Raw genomic sequence first — 22,873 nt, forward strand, 5'->3', positions numbered from 1 at the left:
CAAATATATCTCACCAAATCACGAAGATTTGTTACCTTAAAGACCAAAAACAAATCAATTTTGTATCACTTTTTTTAGTCACAAAAACTCATGTGAGACAATTTCACAAGTCAATTTTGTGAGACAAATATTCTAATTGTGTCCGTCATGAAAAAAAATTGTTTTTTATGCCAAAACTATTACTTTTTATTATAAATATAAGTAAGATTGAGATATACTCGTTTTTAGTTAAATTTTTCCGCACTTATAAAGTGTGTTCACAATTAATTGTGTATTACTTGTTTTTAAGAGGGGTGTAATTAAAATTTTAAAACTATTTCGGCACATAAAATATGTGGTACCAAAATCTCCTCAACTCATTAAACTCAAATAATAGATAATTAATTCTAAAAAAAAAGAGTATAGATAATTAAATAAAGAGACGAAATAATTTGGTATATATATATCAAATTAAAGAAAATAGCATTACATGATTAAATTTAATTTAAAATATTGGTATACAAATATGCATTCCAACAAATCTTGTCCAACTAAAAAAAATTTTAATTTTATTGAAGTGTAATTTTCCTCTTACAAATTTCATCTTTTTCATTTTAATTTTAAAGGTTAATTAGGAATTATATTGTATAATATTTTTGCACACGTACGAAACACGTGGGTCTGATTCTGACTATCGAAAAACATGGGAGTTTTCTTGGGTGCTAATCTTAGGATATTTGCATTTTCACGTATTATTATTTATCAATAATAGTAATAATAATTTGTATTAAAATATACGTTCGTCTATTAATGTCTCTCATCTTTTTTTTTCCAAAAAAAAAAAAATAAATCCTGTCTGTAAATTCAAATCCGCATTCTTCACTTCTCCTTCGCTACCAAAGAATTTCAGGTAATTTTTTTGTTTTAGATTTTCTTGTATCTATCAAAACGTAGATTAATCAAAACAAATTTTAAAAAATTAAATTCAATATGATCATCTGAGAATGTATAATGGGAAAAAAATATTTTTGTTTTTCTTTAGATTTTATTGTATTAATTTAAAAAAATGTAGATTGATTTATTTTTATGTGGATTCTTGTCCCAGGAAAAGTTTTAACGAAGTTGATATATTTCATTATAGATCAATCAAGATCTTGGAACACAGAGCTTATTTAACAGGCATCTGCATGTGTGTGTGTGTGTGTGTGTGTGTGTATTGTGTGTGTGTTATTGTGTATGTGCCACGAACATGCATGCATGTTATCACTGATCAATGCATCGACAATGAATATCATGCATGTCTTCCTCGGGCAAAAAAAATGAAGATCATGTTAATACATTTAATCATATGATTCATATGTCTGATCTGTGAATATGGAATTAGTCGAAGAAATTCATACAAAAATTGAGTTATCTCCTTAGAAATCCTTTAATTCGACAGAAGGTTACCGGAAATGACGAAGCATCATCGTTGGAAAGGGTCGACGAAGTCTTTAGTGAGTCACATGGATGCAGAGAAAGAAGATCGGCTAAAATGGGAGAAAACAGGTAATTAATATCATCCAACTACACCAAGTTATAATTACGACAATGAATCAATCGTTACAGTTTGATTGGAGAATATGAGATTGCGCCTATTTAAGGCCAAAACGAGTGTCGTTTAAGGGTCGTTTACCAGCACAACTTTATCCTTAACATGGCTACTATTTATGGCAACTTATACGCAGTAAGTTGCTCATTTTGAAGCATTCTGTGATGAGCCTTGAATGGTTATCGGCCCTAGTCGACTCGAAATTTTAGACGTTATCCTAAACGTTGTACCATGGGTTTTTCCTTCATTTCATCGATGATCTTCGGGGAATTCGGTATATAACCTCGTGCAAATTTAATTTTAAAACATGGTCTTAAGTTTTAAAATTTTGTCTGATGCATTCGACTGTTTATTTATTTATTTATTTTTTTGGCAAATATGAATGTCATTTTGCAGGATGAGCCGGTAAATGGCAACTCGGCCCGAGTTGACTTGAAATTTAGGAGGAGGATGTGATTTCCGTATTTTTAAATATTTGAACTCTATTTCATTAAAAAAAATTATTTAACTTTATTTAAAAAATCCATTTTTTTTTTAAAAAAAAATCAGAATTCAAGAACAGGAAGATATTAAGAAGTTAAGAAGTTGGTTTTTCTTCTTTGCTGCAGAGATTGAGAATACAGTGGAGAGGCTTTTGAAGCTAACTAAAAGTATAGGCAATGGCAACAAAGAAGCAAAGATGAGGAAAAAGTCAGAAGCAACACAACTCATTCAAGATTTCCACAAGCAATATGAATCCCTTTACTCCCTTTATGAAGATTTGAGAGGAGAAGTGAAGAAAAAACTCAGTGCACGAGATGATGATGATGAATCTTCTTCGTCGTCCTCTTCTTCTGTCTCTGATTCCGACACATTCTATACTCCAGAGGAATTGAATCTCAAGAATGATGAAAAAGTTTGCAATAGCACTGTGGGAGGGAGCAGGGAATTTGTGACCCCGGATTCGGAATACACTACAATCTTGAAGGATAAACTGACATCTACTAGTGAAGTGAAGAAGATGTCAGAGTTTGAAGAATATGAAAATGTAGCCAAGGATTTGAACGTTGGAGATGAGCAGGAAGAGGTTTACACGAAGCAGATGGTGTTGAAAATGAGGGATTTGGAGGGAGAGGTCTCAAGGTTGAAGGTTGAAAATGGATCCCTTGTCCGGAAATTGAGAGAGACGGAAGATCAAGTTGAGTTGAAGGAGAAAGCGGTTTCTAAAATGGAGAATGAAGTCTCAAGGCTTGAGCATATGTTCAAAGAAAGTGAGATTAGTTATCTGGCAAGAATTGGAGAGCTTGAGGGACATAGAGCTATTCTGCAGACTGAGAAAGGTGAATTGGTGGAAGAACAGGATCGATCCAAGGGAAGTCTGTTGGAGCAAGTTGAATCCCTGAAGAAAGAAGTGGTGTGTGTGAAAACTGAGAAAAGTGTGTTAGAGATGAAATTCAATAACCAATTGGAGGAAAAAACAGGAAGTTCTACGGTTAATATTCAAGGTTTAGAGCTCGAGATCGACTCTTTAAACGTTAAGAAAGGTGAATTGGAAGAGCAGATATTGAAAATGAATCAAGAAATGTATGAATCTGTGTTGGAAAAACAAGAGTTGAATGCAAAGATTTCTGAACTTCAAACAGATCTAACGAAGAGCGAAAACGAGCTCTTAGCCCAAGAAAATGAGTTTCATATTTGCCAAGATGAAATGTCAGCTCAGATTGCATTTTTGACAGATCACAACAAGAATCTTGAAGGGAAATTTCAGTCCTTAGAAGATGAGAAATCCGGTTTGGAGATGGAGTTGGAGGCCTTGAAAAACGATAAGAAACGACTCGAAGATGATATTGAAAAGAAAAAACAAGCGACATTGGAATTGGAGGATATGATAAACACATTGAAGAATGAAGGCAAAAACGCCCAAATCAAGTTCAACGACCCAAAATCGAGCAACCAGCTCATCGAAAGGAAGATGGAAGAAATGGCAGAAGAGTTCAGAAAACAATTTGAGGACAAATACAGAATCTTGAGCAGGAGGATAAGGGTAGCGGAACAGATACACGTCGAGAACAAAGAGTGCTACCAAAGAACAGCTCAAGAAAACAAGTTCCTCAAAGAAAGGGTCAATAAAACCGAGCTAGGACTGAGACTCGTTAAGGACATATCTTTACATGCCGATGATGTCCTAACTATGTTAGACTCGGTGGCACTGAGATTCGAGGAATGCACTGGTAACTTCCTGAACCGGATATCGAAAGCCTCATGCGAGCTGAAGTTTTCGAAAGATTGGGCTATGAGGAAGAACAAAGCTTTGAAAAATGTAAAAGACGATCTTGATTGCTTGTTAGCACAGCTCGACGAGAAGGAATCTGAGATACTTATGTTCAGAGAAAAGGTGTGGAAATCGGAGAACAAGATAAGGGAATTGGAGAAGATGATCAAAGAAAAAGAGGAGGGAATGGTGGGACTTGAGGAAGAGAAGAGGGAGGCGATAAGGCAGCTTTGTGTTTGGATTGATTATCACCGCAGCCGATCTGATTATTACAAGAAAATGCTGTCTGAAGTGAATTCAAGATCAAGGAGGGCAACTTGATGGGATTTTTGGCAAGAATTTGTGAGACTTTTAGTTATTGAATTGAGTATTAGTTAGTCATCAAGAATTCTTCTGTCATTCTTTGTAGGTACCGCAGTATCGAGTGAGCAAGGTATCTTGAATAGGGAAAATCGGATACCGCATTCTTGAGTCTGCATTGTCTTTGTTTATGATTGTTGTCTATGTATTCAATTTTCGGTAAAGTTGTTATTTTTATGTGCTAGCAATATATGAGTTCATTGGTTATTTAGTTTTGGGATACAGCAGGTCTTCCTAAATTAAGTCCATTGGCCATATTGTTATTCAAAGTCTTTCCAGTTTTTAGGCTATATCAGGAGTAAATTTTTTTGATACACAGAGAACTAGAGTAATTTGTGGATATCTAGCTCAAAGTTCGATTCGAGCTTGGTTTTGATCATCGAATTCAAGTCGAGCTCAAACAACTAACCTAAAAAAAAACTTTACTCGACCATGCTCGAGCTCGAGTAAGGTGTCTTTAGTGCTTGATTTGATTGAGTGCACCTTTATTAGTACAAAGTATATCAAGAACGTCAAATCTTAAAAACTTGTATCCTTAAAAAAACAANTTTCAACAATTCAAATATCAATTTAGTCCCTCCATAATTTGTCAAATTTCACTTTAGTCCATCGATAATAATAAAAAAATTTATACACACGCATCGCGTGTGCATAGTGACTAGTTATTATATTAAGTGTGAGGACATAATAATAACTACCTAAAGAGGACACCAATTTTTTTTTCCAATTTTACCCTTATATGATATTAATATTACACTTTTGTTTTTTATTTTTTTGTTTTAAATTCAACACATACTTTTATTTTTATTTCAACAATTCAAATATCAATTTAGTCCTTCCATAATTTGTCAAATTTTACTTTAGTCCATCGATAATAATAAAAAAGAATGTACACACAAGCATCGCGTGTGCATAGTAACTAGTACTATATTATTAGTGTGAGACCCTTAGAGTAACTATCTTAAAGGACACCAAAATATTTAATTCCATAATTATCCTTCTTACCCTACTAAAAAAACCTCCCGAAATCACTTCATATTTTACATAGAAAAAAAATCAAAACAAAACTTCCCTTTTAAATTGAACAACTATTCTAAATTAAAAATAATTTCGTGTTAATTTTTTAATATTATTTGATCAAATTAAAAATAATAATAACAAATAAAATACATGTGCGTCTTTTACTCGTACTTATATATAAATATTACTATTACTATGCAACTCATTATTAAGCTTTTAGTCGCAACGCAACGGTCATTTCCTTACAATCTCATCCAAATTGTAACGATAAATTCAAATTTGAAATAAAATCCGACCGTTTGTCCGTATCCCACCAGATCCTAGTATATTAAATTTCTCGTCGCTCCTCTGAGTGAATCACTTTCATTTTTACTGTTACACTCTCAAGTCCAACAATGGCAGCTGCTACTGCTCAAATGCTGGTCGCCGCCGAACCTGCACTTCCAAAGAAAGGGAGGTCTAGGAAAGCACTTAAGCAAAAAAACACATCATTAAATGAGAGCATAAACATTGTTCCGGCTGCGGCTCCACCCCCGGAAAGTTCTGTCGGGAAAGAGAATGGAAGGAGTTTCTCCCAGAAGGAAACAAGGAAAGGGGATCCTAAGGCGAAGCAGAAACAGTCGTCCGAAGAGTCTTGTTTCGAGAGAGAATTGCGAGAAATGCAGGAAAATCTTGAGAAATTGAAGATCGAGAAGGAGCAGACGGAGGAAATGCTGAAGGCTAGGGAGGAGTCTCTGAAGCAGAAGGATCAGGAGCAGGAGAAATTGAAAATGGAAATCAAGAAGTTGCAGAAGATCAAGGAGTTTAAGCCCACCATGGTTTGTTTTTCTTGAAATATCGGTTGATCAAGAAAGTTACTGTTTTTATTTTCTTAAATAAAAAAAATTTGATTCGTCTTTCATTTCACAGGCATTCCCGATCGGGATTTCGCTCAAAGGTGAAAATCAAGAAAACAAAGACAAAAAGAAGGTGGATCGGGCGAAGAAGAAGCCGTCTCCTCCGTATGTACTTTGGTGCAAAGACCAGTGGAATGAGGTAAATGTGATGACAAGAACAAGATTTGATCAGAAATGCATAATTTTTGTTTTCAATTGTAACTTGTTTATGAATTTTCTCGGGGTTGTGCTTCTTTCAGGTAAAGAAAGCTAATCCAGATGCAGATTTCAAAACTATGTCGAATCTCTTAGGGACACAATGGAAGACAATAACTGAAGAAGAAAAGAGGCCTTATGAAGAAACTTACCAAGCTGAGAAAGAAATTTACTTAAAAATCATGGGAAATGAGAAGCGCCAACACGAGGCAATGAAGCTCTTGGAGGACGAACAGAAACAGAAAGCAGCTATGGAGTTGCTTGAACAATATCTCGAGTTCAAACAGGAAACAGAGGAAGAAAACAAGAAGAAATCAAAGTAAATTTTCAAGATTTTCTTGATTTTTTTTCCTGGTTCTATGGTGGTGGTTTTTTTTCCTGATAATTCAGATTTTTTTGTTTCGACAGGAAGGAGAGAGATCCTCTGAAACCAAAAAAACCGTTGTCAGCATATTTCATTTTCTCCAATGCGCGTCGCGAAGCTTTGTTAAAAGAGAACAAAAATGTTTTGGATGTAAGAATGACAAAAAAATTTGCATTCACCTTTGTAATCTCTTAGATTGCTTGATTTTCACAACCCTTGTCTTCTTTTAAGGTTGCGAGAATTACTGGGGAGGAATGGAAGAATATGAAAGAGGAACAAAAGGCACCATATGAACTGGTAAAATTTGATGGATGAACTCCCATCGTTAATAAAAATCAAATTAAATTCTTTCTGGGATTTTGATTTCTGATGATGGCTTTAATTGTCAGATGGCAATGAAAAACAAGGAACAGTACATGCAAGAAATGGAATCATACAAGCAGAAGAAAGATGAAGAATCTGAAAATCTTAGAAAGCAAGAGGACGAACTAATGAAGCTTCAGAAGCAAGAAGCGATGCAGCTGCTAAAAAAGAAAGAGAAAACAGAGAATCTGATTAAGGTTATCCAACTTCCAAACATTTCCTATTTTTTTATTGGATTTCCAAAGAATAAAAGCCATTCTTTTTTCGAATATACACAGAAATCGAAGGCCAAATGCCAGAAAGAAAAGGGTGAAAAGAATGCTGATCCTAACAAACCAAGGAAGCCCGCATCTTCATTCCTACTCTTCAGGTCAGTTGGATTCATATTCGAGTCACGGAGGAGATGCAAAAACAAAACCTTGATTATTAAATTTACATTCATTTGCAGGAATGAGGCCATGAAGAAATTGGCTGAAGAGCGGCCTGGAATCAACAAGTCCACTCTCATTGCTCTCATCTCTGTCAAATGGAAGGTACTCTAATGTGCAAAATCCCCTTTGAATTTTTCGTGTCAGCCATTATAACGAAGACGTTGGGCTTCGAAGAACAAGAATTATAGTATGTATGGATTAATCTTGAATTTGGTTTTGAGTATAGGATATGAATGAGGATGAGAAGCAAATCTGGAACCATAAAGCTGGAGAAGCCATGGAAGTATACAAGAAAGAAATGGTAGAATACAACCAGAAATTGGAAGCCGAAACCCAAACCAATTAGATTCAGAAAATAAGTGTTTGATGTTCAACTTGGTTGTATTGAACATCTTAGATCACTAGATTGATTATGCTTATTTTTTTTCTCGGTTGTATTAGACGCTAACTTTTTCATTAGACGTGCATCTAAATATATGCAAATTCTCTACGGTCCATAACACAAGATCCAAATCGATTTTATAAGATAGAGCAGACGTAAAATATCCATCATTAAAAATATTTATTTTAAAGATAAATTGTCTATAAAACCTCAAGTACAAAGTAGTACAAAGTAGTTAGGTTTTTTTCTAAAATAAAAAAATATTACAAAAAATACCGTAAAAACGCCAGTGCTAGAAGCGGATGCTACAACTTTTGCTTTGCAATGTTCCTTGTTGTTTGCCCTAGTGTTCCTAAAGCAGGTTCATTTTCCGATAAAAACAAGTCATTTACTAACGCGTCGTATAAAGCTGGTCCAACGGTTTGTCCGGTAAATGAGCAATTATTAAGACACATGAATTGAATTTAAGGAAAAACAAAACAAAAGTTTCATCATACGGCGCAACACAATTCCGGGAAATCAACTTTCCGCAATTACAAACTTTAACTTTGAACGATTCTCGGATTTTTTATTCGGAAAATGTTAAAAAAATTATAGGTCTTTGCTATAAATTCGTAGTTCTTTCACACATTTCATATCAGTTTAAAATTTTCATATTGATCTTTTCCAATTTCATCTTCTTTTCTCTCAAAAAATTTAAACACGTTATTCGGATGGTGGTGTTATTATTTGGAACAGATCGATGGAATGGAGTATCTCACATGTAAGATCGATTCGAGTATCACAATCTATTAGTTTGTTGGAGCTGATTCAATTTGTGTATACGAATTTAAACATCGATCCAATGAAGTTTACTATCAAATTGTCAACTAAATATTCATTGTTGATGAAAAAGTTTTAGAGTTTATAATACAGGGCCAAAATTTGCAGATGTTACATTGTATGTAAAAATAGAGCCAACGAACCTTGATTTCGGGGGCATGAACATGAATCGCATATTCCACACGTCGCCGAAGTTGATTTCCAAAACAAACCCGATACATCTAGGTACATGGGTTTTAATGAACCGGACTCATATATTTCACAGGTCACTGAAAAGATTAAGCAATATAACTTTGGAGCATAGAAATGGATCGTGGGATGGATATCAAATCTCACATGTTGGTAGAATACAACAGTTGATTGGGCCGAAAATGTTAGAACAGGTTGGGATCCAATTGATCACGTGGTTGATGTGGAGACTCGTACTTTAGATTATGGCAAAAATAATAATGATGCTTTTAGGAGTGATACTGAACCAGAGATGTCATATGGAGAGCTTCAAAGGAGTAGAATAATGAAAAAGAAGAGATAAATTATGATAGAGAAAAGAATACGCGTGCTTTTGCTGATGAGGGGACATCATCACGTGAAATACCTTGTGCCAATTTACATATAAAACATGCACAATTTATGCCAAGCATGTCTGAGATGCCATCATTTTTTGATAAAGTATTTGAGGATGAGCTTCTTGATTCTATTGTCTGAGTATGGTGTTGTTGAGAGCAAAAGTAATTTGTGAGGGACTACAAATAAATAACCAGTATTATATTTCCTGCAAGTGTAAAAAAATAATCGGTATTATATTTTCTCTTATCATGATCACCTGCATAATTTGAATCGACATAGTCCCTGAGTGTAAAACCTGATTCTCCATAACATAATGCAACATTTGAGGTACCCTTAAAGTATCTAAAGATCCTCTTAATAGTACTCCAATACTCTTGTCCATGATTCGCCATATACCGAATAACTGCTCTCACTGCTTAAGCAATGTTCAGTCTTGTATAGATCATGGTGAACATCAAACTTCCCACTGTTGATGCATATGGTACTCGAGACATCTTCATTCTTTCTGCTTCACTGTTAGAATACATCTCGGTAGATAACTTGAAGTTAATAGGAAGATGAGTAAATATTGGCTTACTATCTTGCATGTTGAAGCGTTGCAAGATTTTCTTCAATTATTTTTCCTGGAAAAACCAAATCTTTCTGTTACTTCTATCTCAGTGAAATTGCATCCCTAGGCTGCGTTTGGTTGCAGGATAAAATAAACTAATGATTAGTATGTAAATGATAAAGAAAATGATTGTCGTAGATATGTAATATATGGTAGTATGTTTGGTAAGATTTTTAAGTGTAGGATAATTTTGAAATTTTTGATGAAAGGACAAAATCGCCCTTCCTCTTTTTTTTCCTTCTTCCACTCCGGCGGCGGCGGTCCGGCAGTCCGGCGGTGGTCCGGCGAAGGATCCGGCAGCCGACATGGCGGCGACGGCGTCGGTCCGACGACGGCGGTAAGTCGGCGGTCCGACGGCGGCGATGGCGTTCCAGCGAAGGTCCGGCAGAGCGGTCTGGCGTATGTCCGGCGGCAGCGGCGACGGCGGTCCGGCAGCCGAGGTGGTTCAATAGCGGTGAAGGAAGAAGGGTAAAATTGGAAAGAGAATAGGGATAAATGAGGGAATAATAATCCTACGGAGGAATGAGGTATTATTTTATCACACGTAATACCACCTAATCACTCATGGGAAGGATTGGGCTGGTTAAATAAAAATCGTACCAAACGCAGGATTAGATGTGATAAAATAATCTATCACACCTAATCCGCCCAACCAAGCGCTGCGCTAGAATATTGTTTGCTAGTCCCAAGTCTTTTATATCAAATTCTCTAGCCAATTGTGCTTCAATCCTTTGACTGATCTTTGTTGGGGCCTGCTACAAATATGTCGTCCACATTTTGTTGGGGACTGCTACCAAAATGACTTACCTAGACCCGCAGTCCTCAACATAGCTCTTTTTCTGTCTAACAAAGTTCTGTTCATCCACTCAGCTGCCCCATTCTGTTGATGTGTGTAAGCCGTCGTGAACTGTCTTTTGATGCCTTCATGTTGGCAAAATGCATCAAATTCATCACCGATATACTTTACTCCAATATCATTTCTCAGACACTTGATTTTTCTTTTCAAAATCAAGTTCAACCTGAAAACATCTGATTTCTTCTTGATTGGATACACTCAACATCTCCTAGAGAAATCATCAATGAATGAGACAAATTATCTCGCTGCTCCTAGGGATACAACCAGTGCTCGCCAACATACGAATGAATCAGCTCCAATATGCTTTTGCTTTTGGCATTAGAAGTATCAAACATTAATATGTGTTGTTTACTGGTAACACAATGCTCACAAAAGGGTAGTGATACTTTTGTAAGCAGCAACTTCCGTTCTGAGAGAATTTTCAACTCTCATTCTAACATATGTCCGAGCTTTTTATGCCATAACACTGTTAATTCTTCTCCTGAACCATTTGATGCAAAAGCTAGTTCCGCCTCTTTGTGTGTTTCTCCCAAAAGTACATACAGATTTGCAGCAAATTTTTCCGTCTTCACAACCACAAGCGCACCCTTACAAATTTTCATGATCTCGTTCTCGATACGAGTTTTTCACCCGATATCATTCAATTGCCCCAAAGACAAAAGATTTTTCTTCAATCCCTTAATATATCGTACCTTCTGTATAGTGCGAATGATGATATCAAACATTTTTATCTTGATAGTGAGTTCCAAAATGCTATGACGTAATCCAACCGCATGCAAAGTTAGGGAAAAGATAAAATGCTTAATTAAATTATTTTAATTGCATTAAATGTATGTCTAAGGGCATGTTTATGTGTATAAGTAGGATGTTTTATCTGATTGCTTTAATAGGGCTTTCAGCATTTTTCGATGCGCGATCAAGGAACGGAGACCTAGGAATATAAAGGAAAAATATTTTTATTAAATGATTATTTTTAATTATTTAATATATGTGTAATTAAGTGATGATTTTCGAAAATAGGAATTTTAGGATATTTTTACATGTCGAGTCATATTTTAAACCGGTATTTGATTTTTGGCAAAATTAAATATTTTTTGAGGGTTCGGGTAATGTTTTTGAAAATTTATCAAAACGAAATATTTTACGTACGCGTTATTAGGCTTGTTGGGCCTGCTATAGTAGGTTTTTGGGCCAAGACCACTACCTTTTAGTATTTGAAAGTTTAGGCCCATTATCTCTTCATTCCTTCAATTTTATTTTCCACTCAAACCCTAGCCCTCCCCCACCCCTCTCCCGACCCTCTCCCGACCACACACACCCACGCCTCTAGTAAGATTTTTGCCATGGTTTTCCAAGGGAATCTGTTGGGTGCAATAATTGTCCTTGCTTGGTAGAGCGATCGAACCGTGGTGCTTGAGCTGCTGTGTGGTTTAAAAGATTTGAGTTCCACCATTACCACCAACTATAGCTTTTGGTAAAGCGGTAAGAACTCGGTCCTACAATTTATATCAGAGCCAAGGTCACGGGTTTGATTCCCATTGATTGCAAGGAGTGTAATTATTGGGAGAGAGATTGTTGGGTGCAATAATTGTCCTTGCTTGGTAAAACGATCGAACCGCGATGCTTGAGCTGATGTGCGGTTTAAAAGATTTGAGTTGCACCATTACTACTAGCTATAGTTTTTGGTAAAGTGGCAAGTGATCGGTCCTACAGAATCCTTAAGGATAGTGATCCCGTCCCTCCGGTGTTCGTCTCTCGTATCGTTTGTGTAAATTTTCGAGCGTTTAAATGCAAAAGCACGTCCTATACCTTCGTTTTCTCATCGTTCACACCATATTATGAAATTTTGTATGATCTTTCATTGTATATGATAGATCTACTGTTTTTGTACTTTTGTTGGAATATGCATGGAAAAATCTCGTTTTTTTTCCTTGAGCTTCTCACGTTTTTGCATGGCATGAAGGGGCTACCAGGTTCTCGTATTTAGAGACTCAATTCACAGCAGGTTTGAAGATGCTTAAGTGCTAAAATCAAACCTGGAAGCGTTGTTGCGAGGAGGGCCGATCGGATCAAGCGTTGGAGGAGTTTTTTGTGTTCGATCGGATAAGAGAAAGGGGACAGCATGCATGGGATCGATTTGAGCCATGGCTCAGACCCTAGTGGGTCTGGATGGAGGCTCGAGATGGCCCATGGATGGCTGGTTGTAGCGTGTGGCTTGGATCGAAAGGGTAGAGGCGTGCGATGGTCATGAGGGTGCTTTCAGGTGAACCAGCACGGAAAGGCTAGCAGGCTAGGGCTAGGTCGGTTCAAGGGGGTTTGGTCTTGCCCTGTTGGGGTTGGTTTGGTCTGGTTCAGGTTGTTTTGGTCTACGGTCGATGGTTAGGGCCAACGGGTGCAGCTAGGGTTCGGCTTCTTGGTGCAGAATATTCCAGCAAGGCGTTTCGATATTCAAGGGTTCATAAGTGTCCTGGTTTAGGTTGTTTAAAGTCTGGTTAGGTACTATTAAGCCATGGTTAAAATTTGAGAATGTTTGGTTGAGTTTCGAGTTAATTCGGGTTAAAATCGGGACTCTGGTTCGATTTTTAAAGCAAATTATGAAACTTAGCCAATGGGCTTGGGTTTATGCCTAAGAAAATATTTTAATTGTGTTTTAAGGTGTTTCGGTAAGGTTGGATGGATTCGGGTCGAAGTTCTAAGGCCCAGGGTGTGAGAACCTAAAATTCCAGCAGCAACAGCTAGCAATATTCAGTAGCAATGAAAAATTCCAGCAGAAACTAACAATTCTAGCAGCAGCTAATATTTCAGAAGATAGTATTTTCCAGCAGACAGAATCCAGCAGCAGAAGAGAGAATTCCAGCAGACAGTTACTGATTCAGCTTAGACTTGTAACTGAAGCATTAACATGGAATAAAGACTGTTAATGTCAGATTATGGTCATTAATAGGGAGGCTAACAATCAGATTTTGACCTATAAATAACACCCTCAAGTCTCTGAATTGGTGTTACACAAATCTTAAGATTATTACTTGAATTTTCGAGTTAAGAGAGTGCCTTGTTTGAGCTGTAAAATCCAGTAGCGAGAGCAACCAGATTTCCAGTAGACTTCAACCGAAACTTTAGCGAATTACGGTAAGTGGGCTTATGTATAAATATCTTGAAATCAGTTTTATAATTTCTGTTTTAAAGCACAGTTTCTGAATGTTTGATTTCTGATATATGATTATTAAGCACTGAAACTCCCTAGTGAACTAATGGTAGGAATATATATTTTGAACATATCTGAATTCTGATTTCTGATTTCTGGCCTCATCCCTTAGAGGAGAGAACATATAGGGGACTGATATCAGTTTAGCCATGAAATTCACTAACGTGCTCAGTGCTTACTAATTCTGATTTCTGTTCTGAAACCTGCGATTTCTGAATTCTTATTCCTGTTATGAAAATAAGAGTTTTCTGGATATTATTGTATTACTGTTTCTGTAAAAATGGTGTTTGAAAACTGGGAGTTATTTCCTCCCCTGCTTACTGAGTGACAACCATATCACTCACCCACCAAACCCATCTCAGATAAGAATGCTGAAGAAATGTTAGAAGAAGAGGAGCAGATCCAGTTCTGGGGATGGTGATGAAGATCGTTGTTCTCAGTTCTGATTTATATTTTATATTCCGCTGCATCTGATCAGACATTGTATTTTCTGGTTTTACATTTCCGCTGTAAAACATTATTATTTGAGTTGTATCAGACAATGAATATTCAGCATTATGAATAAAAGATTGGTTTCTGAAATTCTGTACTTCTGAGGCTTGTTGTTTTCGAATGTAAATTTGAGAGCAACGCCTATGTCGATCAACCTCGTCCCGGGGCTTGACACAGGGGTAAAATGATAAATTTACCTTTTCATGGGCAAAAAGGTCATTTCGCACCTGAATTACGTTAGTGGTCCTGGTAGTGTCCTGATAAATGATTTTATACGTTTAAAAATGTTTATTATGAATGACTATGGAATTTTATGTAAAATGTTAAAGAATACGTTGCATGCTTGGTTTGAAAAAAATGTTATATGCATGAATTTTTATAAGTGGTGGATATGATAAAATGTTTCGAAGGGGTGATTTGATTGTAGCTAATACAAATACGAATATGAAATGACACGATGACATGCAAGGCCAATGCTCAGTTGACAGACGAGAGTGTTGCTGATGTCCCCGCCGACTAGTACCATGGTAATACGTAAGATTGATCAATCGAAAATCAGCTGATACGAAATTCACAATTCATGATCTGAATTCAATAAAAGAGAAATGTATATGTATATGTTGACGGGAAATGAATATGTTTATGCTTATGAAAAATAATTAAAGTTATGTTAATTACAGTACTTTTCATTATTGCATGTTATCTATAAATAATTTGCTATTATGGTTAAGGTGTGTTGAGTCTTTAGACTCACTAGGTGTGACTGATGCAGGTGAGCATGATTTGAGGAGACGTGAGGTGCAGATGACCGATCTGGCGGAGTTGGTGGAGCGCGAGAAACCGATGACCTTGCGTTATTTCGGCAAATATAATCTTTGAGGATTATGTTTAAACACTATTTTTCAAACAGCTTATGATTTTAATATTTCGAAGGTGTGATAGATTTTAGTATTATACTGAACGCTTTTGTTTTACACATTTATGATCCTTTTTAACTGCAATTGATTCATTCATTGGGTCGGATCTATTTTATAACTAGGTTTCGAATTGTTTTGTGTATGCTTAGGCCGAGTGCTAGTTTTCAAAAAAAAAAAATTAAGTAGACGTCAAGGGTCGTTTCAATTTTCCATTAATACAGATCCTCCCGAGACTGGTTCATAATGATAAAACCATGCTCTCTAAGACGTCGTATGACACGTCGCTCCTGAATGCATAACCCATATGTCAAAAAATTTGTGTTTGCCTTCTGTAACTGTTGTTGCTTTGCTGAATAATATTTCACCACTACCTGAAGTACTCACCACATTTCTTTGAGAACTCTTCTCGATACTTGTACACTCTTTTTTGAAGTGCCATTTACTGCCATATTTAAAGCATTAAATATTTTCGTTATTACTTCTCGACTTTGATCTACCTCGTCTTTGACTCTCATTAGAGTCACGATCCATAAATCTTCCTCTTATTATCTATAAAGCCTTTGTCTGCTTCGAAGTTATCAATCTATCTTCCTTATTCTTGAGCTGAATTTCTTGTCTGAGAACCGCAGTTAAGACATTGTCGAATTTCAGAGAGCCCATAAGAATATTGTTGGTTAAGTTGATGATAAGTTGATCATATGAATCTGGTAGACTTTGAAGTAGAAGTTTCGCACGTTCATTTTTCTCTATTTTATGTCTCATAAAAGTGAGTTGGGCAAATATAGCATTTATGTCTTGATATGGTCGGTCATCGATGAAGATTCCACCATCCGAAGAGCATAAAACCTTCTATTTAGGAAAATCTTGTCGTGTAGTGACTTGACCTCGTATATCTTTGTCAGAGTATCTCAGATAACTTTTGTTATTTTTATTTCAGAAATACTTGACAGTACTTCGTCTCTTATAGTCAAGTGTAAATTGGTAACAACATTATCAATCATATTATTCCACTTTTCATCTTCCGTCATTTCTACCAGTCTATCTCCAATAGCCGTCAATCATTTCTCTTTCTTAAAACTGCTTGTATCTTTATTTTGCACGTCATAAAATTACTTTTATTGAACTTTGTTATCTCGTACTTACCAACATTATGTCTATAACAATTTAGTATACTGGACAAAATAATCTCGCCTTAATTAAAAAATCTTTAAAAAACTTTTCTAATGTGGAATATCAGTCTAGGCTGCAACCACAGAGCATACACAGAATTTTAAGAAATTTTAAATCAAGACTCTAATACAACTTGTTGGTCTCATATGCGGCAACTTGAAATAATACATATGAAAATAAAGAATAAATTGGACATCAAGATTTACGTGGAAAACTCCTAAAAATTATTGGGTAAAAACCACGGGTAAGATGAAAATAATTACACTAAAATATTTTATAATGTACAACTGTTTACTGTGTTTTCAAAGATAATACACACACTCTTAAGGATTTTACCCGAATATTCGATAATAGGCAGGGGAAAGAAGACCGGGGACGACCAAGACAAGAATAATTATTTTTCATTAAATAATGGCAAGGCTTCCTAATATGATTAAAAATGATTTAATTTTTCTAAAAAAGTTGGAGTTTGAATTATTTTACGAGTCGAGCTCGATTTTTTTCGAGAAGCCGGTTTTGGACAAACAAGGAGTTTTAAAATATCAAAAATATTATTTTATGGAAACTAATTTATAAACTTTTATGTTTTAATTAATTAAGTGTTATTGTGCTCAATTTAATTATTTAAAGAAGGTCCAATTACCTCTAAGCTTGCAAGCCCAAAACCAAAGCTCATTTAACTTGTTAATTAAATTATAAATAAGTGTACTAGGTCTTCTAAACCTCACAATTCATCAACATCAGCAGCTGTGTCACACACACACACACACACACACACTCTTCAGATTTTCGAAAATATGAGGAAGGAAGAAGGCTTGTGTTCTTCGTCGTCCGATCGTCCCACGTCGCACCTTCGCCAAAGATCGTATATTCGAGCGTTATAAATGCAAAGGCATGTTACTAAACCCTTTTAAACATCATACAAATCATAATATGCATGATTTAATTGTTTATGCATGAAAAAATAGGTGTTTGAATATTTTACGGTGGGATGTTTATTTTCAAAAATACGTTGATTTTATGCTCGTTTTGAAAAAGTTTTTGAATCCAACAGACACGCTGCCAATACATGATAAAATATGATTGAAATATGGGCAAAACATGATAAAAATTGTAGAGAAACAAAGCTGGAATCGTAGGACATTTGAGAAGGAGCCGTGGGTTTGTTTTTGGTTGCACTTGAGTCATGTGGCTCATTTCTTTGCATGGGGGCTCACGGGTTGGCCAGGGCTTGGGCTGGGGTCTGGGCTAGACGTGGGTCAGGGTAAGGGTCATGCTAGGACCCCTTTCTTGCAGCTTTGGAGGAGTCCCGGATATGCTAGGAGACCCACGCACACAAAGCTACCTAGTTTTGTTTTATTCAACAAAGCTACCTACCGCTTAATATCTTGTCTGCCACCAAAAATTCTTCTACTGACACTAAATATATGCAAATTCTCTACAGACCACAACACAAGATCCAAACCGATTTAAAAGATGGAGCATATTATTTGTGTAAAATATCTATCAATAAAAATATTTATTTTAAAGGTAAATTGTCTATAAAACCTCAAGTAAAAAGTTTGGGGTTTTTTCATAATTAATTTTAAAAAAATAAAAAATACAGTAAAATAAAGAATCTTACAAAAATATTGTAAAATGCCAATTCTAGAAGCGGACGCTGCAACTTTTGCAATATCCGCTGTCATTGGCCCCAGACACTGTTGTCGGGGGCAAAAAGAAACAGACTCCCACTAGTCACTCTACAATTCTTCCAATAAAGTAGGTTCATTCTCAAATAAAGCAAGTCCATTTACTAACGCTTCATATAAAGCAGGTCCAACGGTTTGTCCGATAAATGAGCAATTATTTAGACATGTGAATTGAATTTAAGGGGGAAAAAACAAAAGTTCATCATACGGTGCAACACAATTCGGGGAAATCAGCTTTCCGCAATTACATGTTTTAACTTTGAACGATTCTCGGATTTTTTATTCTGGAAATTTTAAAAATTTTATAAGTCTTTGCTATAAATTCGCAGTTCTTTCACATATTTCATATCAATTTAAAAAATTTATATTGATCATTTTCCAGTCTCATCTTTTTTTCCTCAAAAAATTTAAAAACGTTTTCTATATTTCTGATTTTTCCAATCTATTTCATGGATAAAATTGGTGTTCTCTTATATTTGGATGGTGGCGTTATTATTTGGAAGAGATCGGTGGAATGTAATATCCCACATGTGAGATTAATTCGAGTATCACAATCTATTAGTTTGTTGGAGCTTATTCAAGTTGTGTGTACGAAGTTAAGCATCGATCGAATGAAGTTTACTATCAAATTTTCAAATAAATATTCATTTTTGATGAAAAAGTTTTAGAGTTTATAATGCATGGCCAAAATTTGCAGATGTTACATTTGTACGTAAAAATAAAGCCAACGAACCTTGATTTCGGGAGCATGAACATGAATCGTATATTCCACACGTCGTCGAAGTTGATTCCCAAAACAAACCCGATACTTCTAGGTACATGGGTTTTAATGAGCAGGACTCATATATTTCACAGGTCACTGAAAGATTAAGCAATATAACTTTTGAGCATAGAAATGGATCGTGGATCGATATATTACAGGCCCGTCCGAATCTGACCTGTTGGCGGAATACAATAGCTGATTAGGCCGAAAATGTTGGAACAGGTTAAGATCCAATTGATTATGTGGTTGATGTAAAGGCTCATTCTTTAGATGATGACAAAAATAACAATGATGCTATTAACAGTGATACTAAACCAAAGATGTCATATGGCGAGCTTTAGAGGAGTAGAATAACGAAGAAGAAGAGATAAATGATGATAGAGAAGAGAATATAAGTGCTTCTACTGATGAGGGACGTCATCACGTGAACCACCTCGTGCCAATTTACAAATAAAACATGCACCATTTATGCCAGGCATGTATGAGATGTCATTATTTTTTGATAAAGTATTTGGGGAGGTGCTTCTTGATTCTATTGTCGGAGTATATTGTTGTTGAGAGCACAAGTAATATGTGGAAAATATGGTGCAAAAACACATCATCTACTGTCAGGTGTCGATGGGGTCTTCGAGCTTCTTTGAAATCGAAGACAGTTTATAGGAAAGTAACAAAATATGATGGGCCACACACATGTATCTCTACCAATATCGGTATAGGTCATCGCAATGAGATGGTGGCAAATACACTGTTGGGTATTGTACGATGTGATCTTGCATTCGAGATTAGTTATATAATCGAGCACGTGAAAGATAAATTTGAATACCCAATCTCGTATATGAAAGCACGGTGAAATTTGCAACGTGCAATAGAGATTGTTTATGGTACACAGGAAAGCTTTGTGCAATTACTTCTACAATATATGGGTGCTCTATCCAAATATAATATGGGAACAATTGTGGAATAGAACCATCTGAGATCAAACAACCAAGCGATAAAAACATTGAACTATGTTTTTGGGCTTTCAAGATATGCATAGATAGGTTTCAACACTCTCGCAAAATCATTAGTGTCGATGATACACATATATACACAATATAAGCACAAAATGTTGATCGTTGTCACATTGAATGTGAACAATCAAGTTCTACAACTAGCTTTCTCCATCGTGGATGAAGAGACAACCGACTCGTGAAAATAGTTCTTAGAGAATCTCGGCCGACATGTTGTTTGTGGTGCAAACTGTGTGTGTCTAATTTCTGACGAGCATTAGGGAAGTGTGCAAACAGTTGAAGATCTACCATTGTATATATGGAATTGATTGTATAATATTTGATTTTTTTTTATGTAAAAAGAGCTAATATAGAAAACATTTATCGATGAGCATAAGATTGTAGCCAGTAGAGCAACAATGTTCTATCATGGTGTTCTTCGGTATTTTCAGAAGTGTGATGGACGAGCTGCTGCGCAAACTTGGTGAGAAACATACTTGTAATTAAACCAAATCTCGAAGTACTGCGTTTTGCAAGTGCGGAAGAATTGACTGGTTATTTTCTTTTTTGTATCATTTCACTATGTAATTTAATGATTTTGAATGATTTAATGATTTTGAATGTATATATTAATCGCGACTTATATTAACCAATTAGAATGGTTATGGGCACGATCTCCAATATTTGTGATTGATAATCTAAAATACATTTTTCTAAACTCAAATTTGATTAAATCCATACTGATTATTGTTATATTTGTACCGTAATTGCATTAAATTTTGTTAAGTCGCTGTTTATTCGTACATTATTATAATTAAGACTTGTCAAATTGTGTTTATAAATTTACTTTAGAATTTAGTCGTTTTACGGGTCAATTTAGTGAAACTAAACTTCTATACGACACGATCCATTACAATATATTATTTTTATGTTAAAAGTATTACTTTTAACTCTAAATATGGATCGAGTGAAAGTATTACTTTTAACTCTAAATATGGATCGAGTGAGATTATCTCACAAATACGGATATGTGAGACCGTCTGACAGGATATCTACTTTTTTAATAATTGCACCAGTTTTGTACAAGTATTTCAGAAAGTATAATTTGCACAATTTGAGATGATTATGGTATAATTTATCGAAAATGAGGCACAACTTCATCTTAGTGATATCATGATTAGGTGTGGAATACATTCTAACCGACCCACGTTACATTACATATGTCAGTTACAAATATATGGAACCATTCGGTTGAGACAAAAGCTTTCATAAATCACAATATATAAAGAATTTGTAATGCATAATTCATAAATCTTAATTAGTGTTCATAGTGAGTGAATCTTTTGTTGTTTGAGGTATTCAAATGTGAGAGGAAAACAAGAAGAAAACAATGAAAATGGCTTTGTAGAGGCAAGTGTTGAACACTTTGTCCTTAAGAAGAATTTGCCCTCACAATATGCTTGAGTTTTGTGGCAATCTTCTCCCAAGATACAACTACAACTCTTGAATAGTGAGCACTCAAATATCCAAGTTCTATCACAAGGAAATGGATGGAACTCTCTCTTGTTGAAGAAAAGAAGAATGAGATATGCAAATGATGTGTATGTTTTTGTATGTGTTTTGATTTTCAATAAATCAAACATTTAATGTTTTTCATGTGAAAAGACATGATCTTTCATTCATAAGGTGTCATTTGGCCATTGTAACTGACCACAATCATCAAACAATGCCAATGGAATGAAAAAAAAACATCAGAAAATTCAAAGGGACATGAAGACCTGCAGGCACCCGCTCGCGCCTGCACGCGCGCGCGCGCGCACGCTGCCGAGTGCCGAGAGCTCTCGGCAGGCACGCGCACCTGCGCGCACATCCGCGCGCAAGTGCGCGCCGGCTACTGTTCATGCGTCTTTTTTTTTTCTTTCGGTTTTCGTCCCTTACATGTTCCGACTACTCTATTGAATTTCTTTCAACATTTGATGAACTCGTTTCGAGTTTAATTCAGAACCACCGAACTTAATATTCGTTCATTAAATTTCGTTCTTCGTTTCGAATTTTCCAAATCAAACACATTGATTTATTTGCTTAATTTTCATTCATTAAGCATCAATTTTTTCCAACATCTTTGATACATACAAATGTGAATTTTTCCGATTCCTTTGATTTGCGTTCTTCATGTTTGTCATCCTCGTCCCAATCTTCGCTTTTTCAAATTCGGGAATCTCTGAATCCAAACGCAGAGATCAAATCTTCATCCTCGTCTCCATCTCTGTTTCAAAAATAACAATGGGCCTGGCTGGGAGCTGTTTTGAGGATTCCCCGTATCCGATCTTATCATTATCTATTATTATTAATATTAATATAATATTAATAATATTATTATTATTATTGTTTTCAAGAGGGTTCAGGGATGGAGATAATATCTGCATACCCGTCCCAACATTACCGATATTCACAATAAAAAATAATACTCTTAGCATAAAAAATAATATTTTTTCATGGATGACATAAATAAGAGATCTGTCTCACAAAATACGATCCATGATATCGTCTCAAACAAATTTTTATCTAAAGCAAATTAATCCAGAAGTATAACCCGATTGGTTTGAAATGTAAAAGAACGTATTCCTTCCGATTTTTTTACTTCATTGATTATATTAATATTTGTTGACTGCTTTCGGGGATTTTAGGACAATTCTTTTGCTGTAAAAGTGTTATATAATTAGCAAATTTTGTTTTTCAAAAAATTATATAATCTGATCAAGTATTTAAAAAATAAATTAAAAATTTATCGAGACTTTTCTCACGTTGAATTGAATTTCGATTTGATTAAAGAATGGTATTGATGGAGATGGTATATCTATCTTCACCATTTCGACCTTTCCCATCTCAAGTCTCGACCTCTTTTACCTTCCCTAGTCAAATTCTTCCTCATATTCCAACCCCTCATACAATAATATAT

The 22,873-nt window shown here is 35.5% G+C and overlaps 2 protein-coding genes across 2 annotated transcripts; both read left to right on the top strand.

Moving 5' to 3' along the window:
• The first annotated feature begins 792 nt into the window (after positions 1-792).
• On the top strand, positions 793-4,442 carry LOC140984286 (uncharacterized). The gene is made up of 3 exons (XM_073451576.1): positions 793-889; positions 1,421-1,527; positions 2,179-4,442. Exons 2-3 carry the CDS (start codon positions 1,434-1,436, stop codon positions 4,140-4,142), a joined length of 2,058 nt encoding a protein of 685 aa, XP_073307677.1. The 5' UTR covers positions 793-889; positions 1,421-1,433; the 3' UTR covers positions 4,143-4,442.
• Positions 4,443-5,537: 1,095 nt separating this feature from the next.
• Positions 5,538-7,940, top strand: LOC140984799 (high mobility group B protein 13-like). Its single transcript, XM_073452424.1, has 9 exons — positions 5,538-6,019; positions 6,111-6,236; positions 6,337-6,611; positions 6,701-6,806; positions 6,888-6,953; positions 7,046-7,216; positions 7,298-7,389; positions 7,468-7,552; positions 7,677-7,940. Exons 1-9 carry the CDS (start codon positions 5,597-5,599, stop codon positions 7,794-7,796), a joined length of 1,464 nt encoding a protein of 487 aa, XP_073308525.1. The 5' UTR covers positions 5,538-5,596; the 3' UTR covers positions 7,797-7,940.
• Positions 7,941-22,873: the final 14,933 nt, after the last annotated feature.

This window comes from Primulina huaijiensis, chromosome 9 (assembly GCF_012295235.1).
Source record: "Primulina huaijiensis isolate GDHJ02 chromosome 9, ASM1229523v2, whole genome shotgun sequence".
Taxonomy (NCBI): domain Eukaryota; kingdom Viridiplantae; phylum Streptophyta; class Magnoliopsida; order Lamiales; family Gesneriaceae; genus Primulina; species Primulina huaijiensis.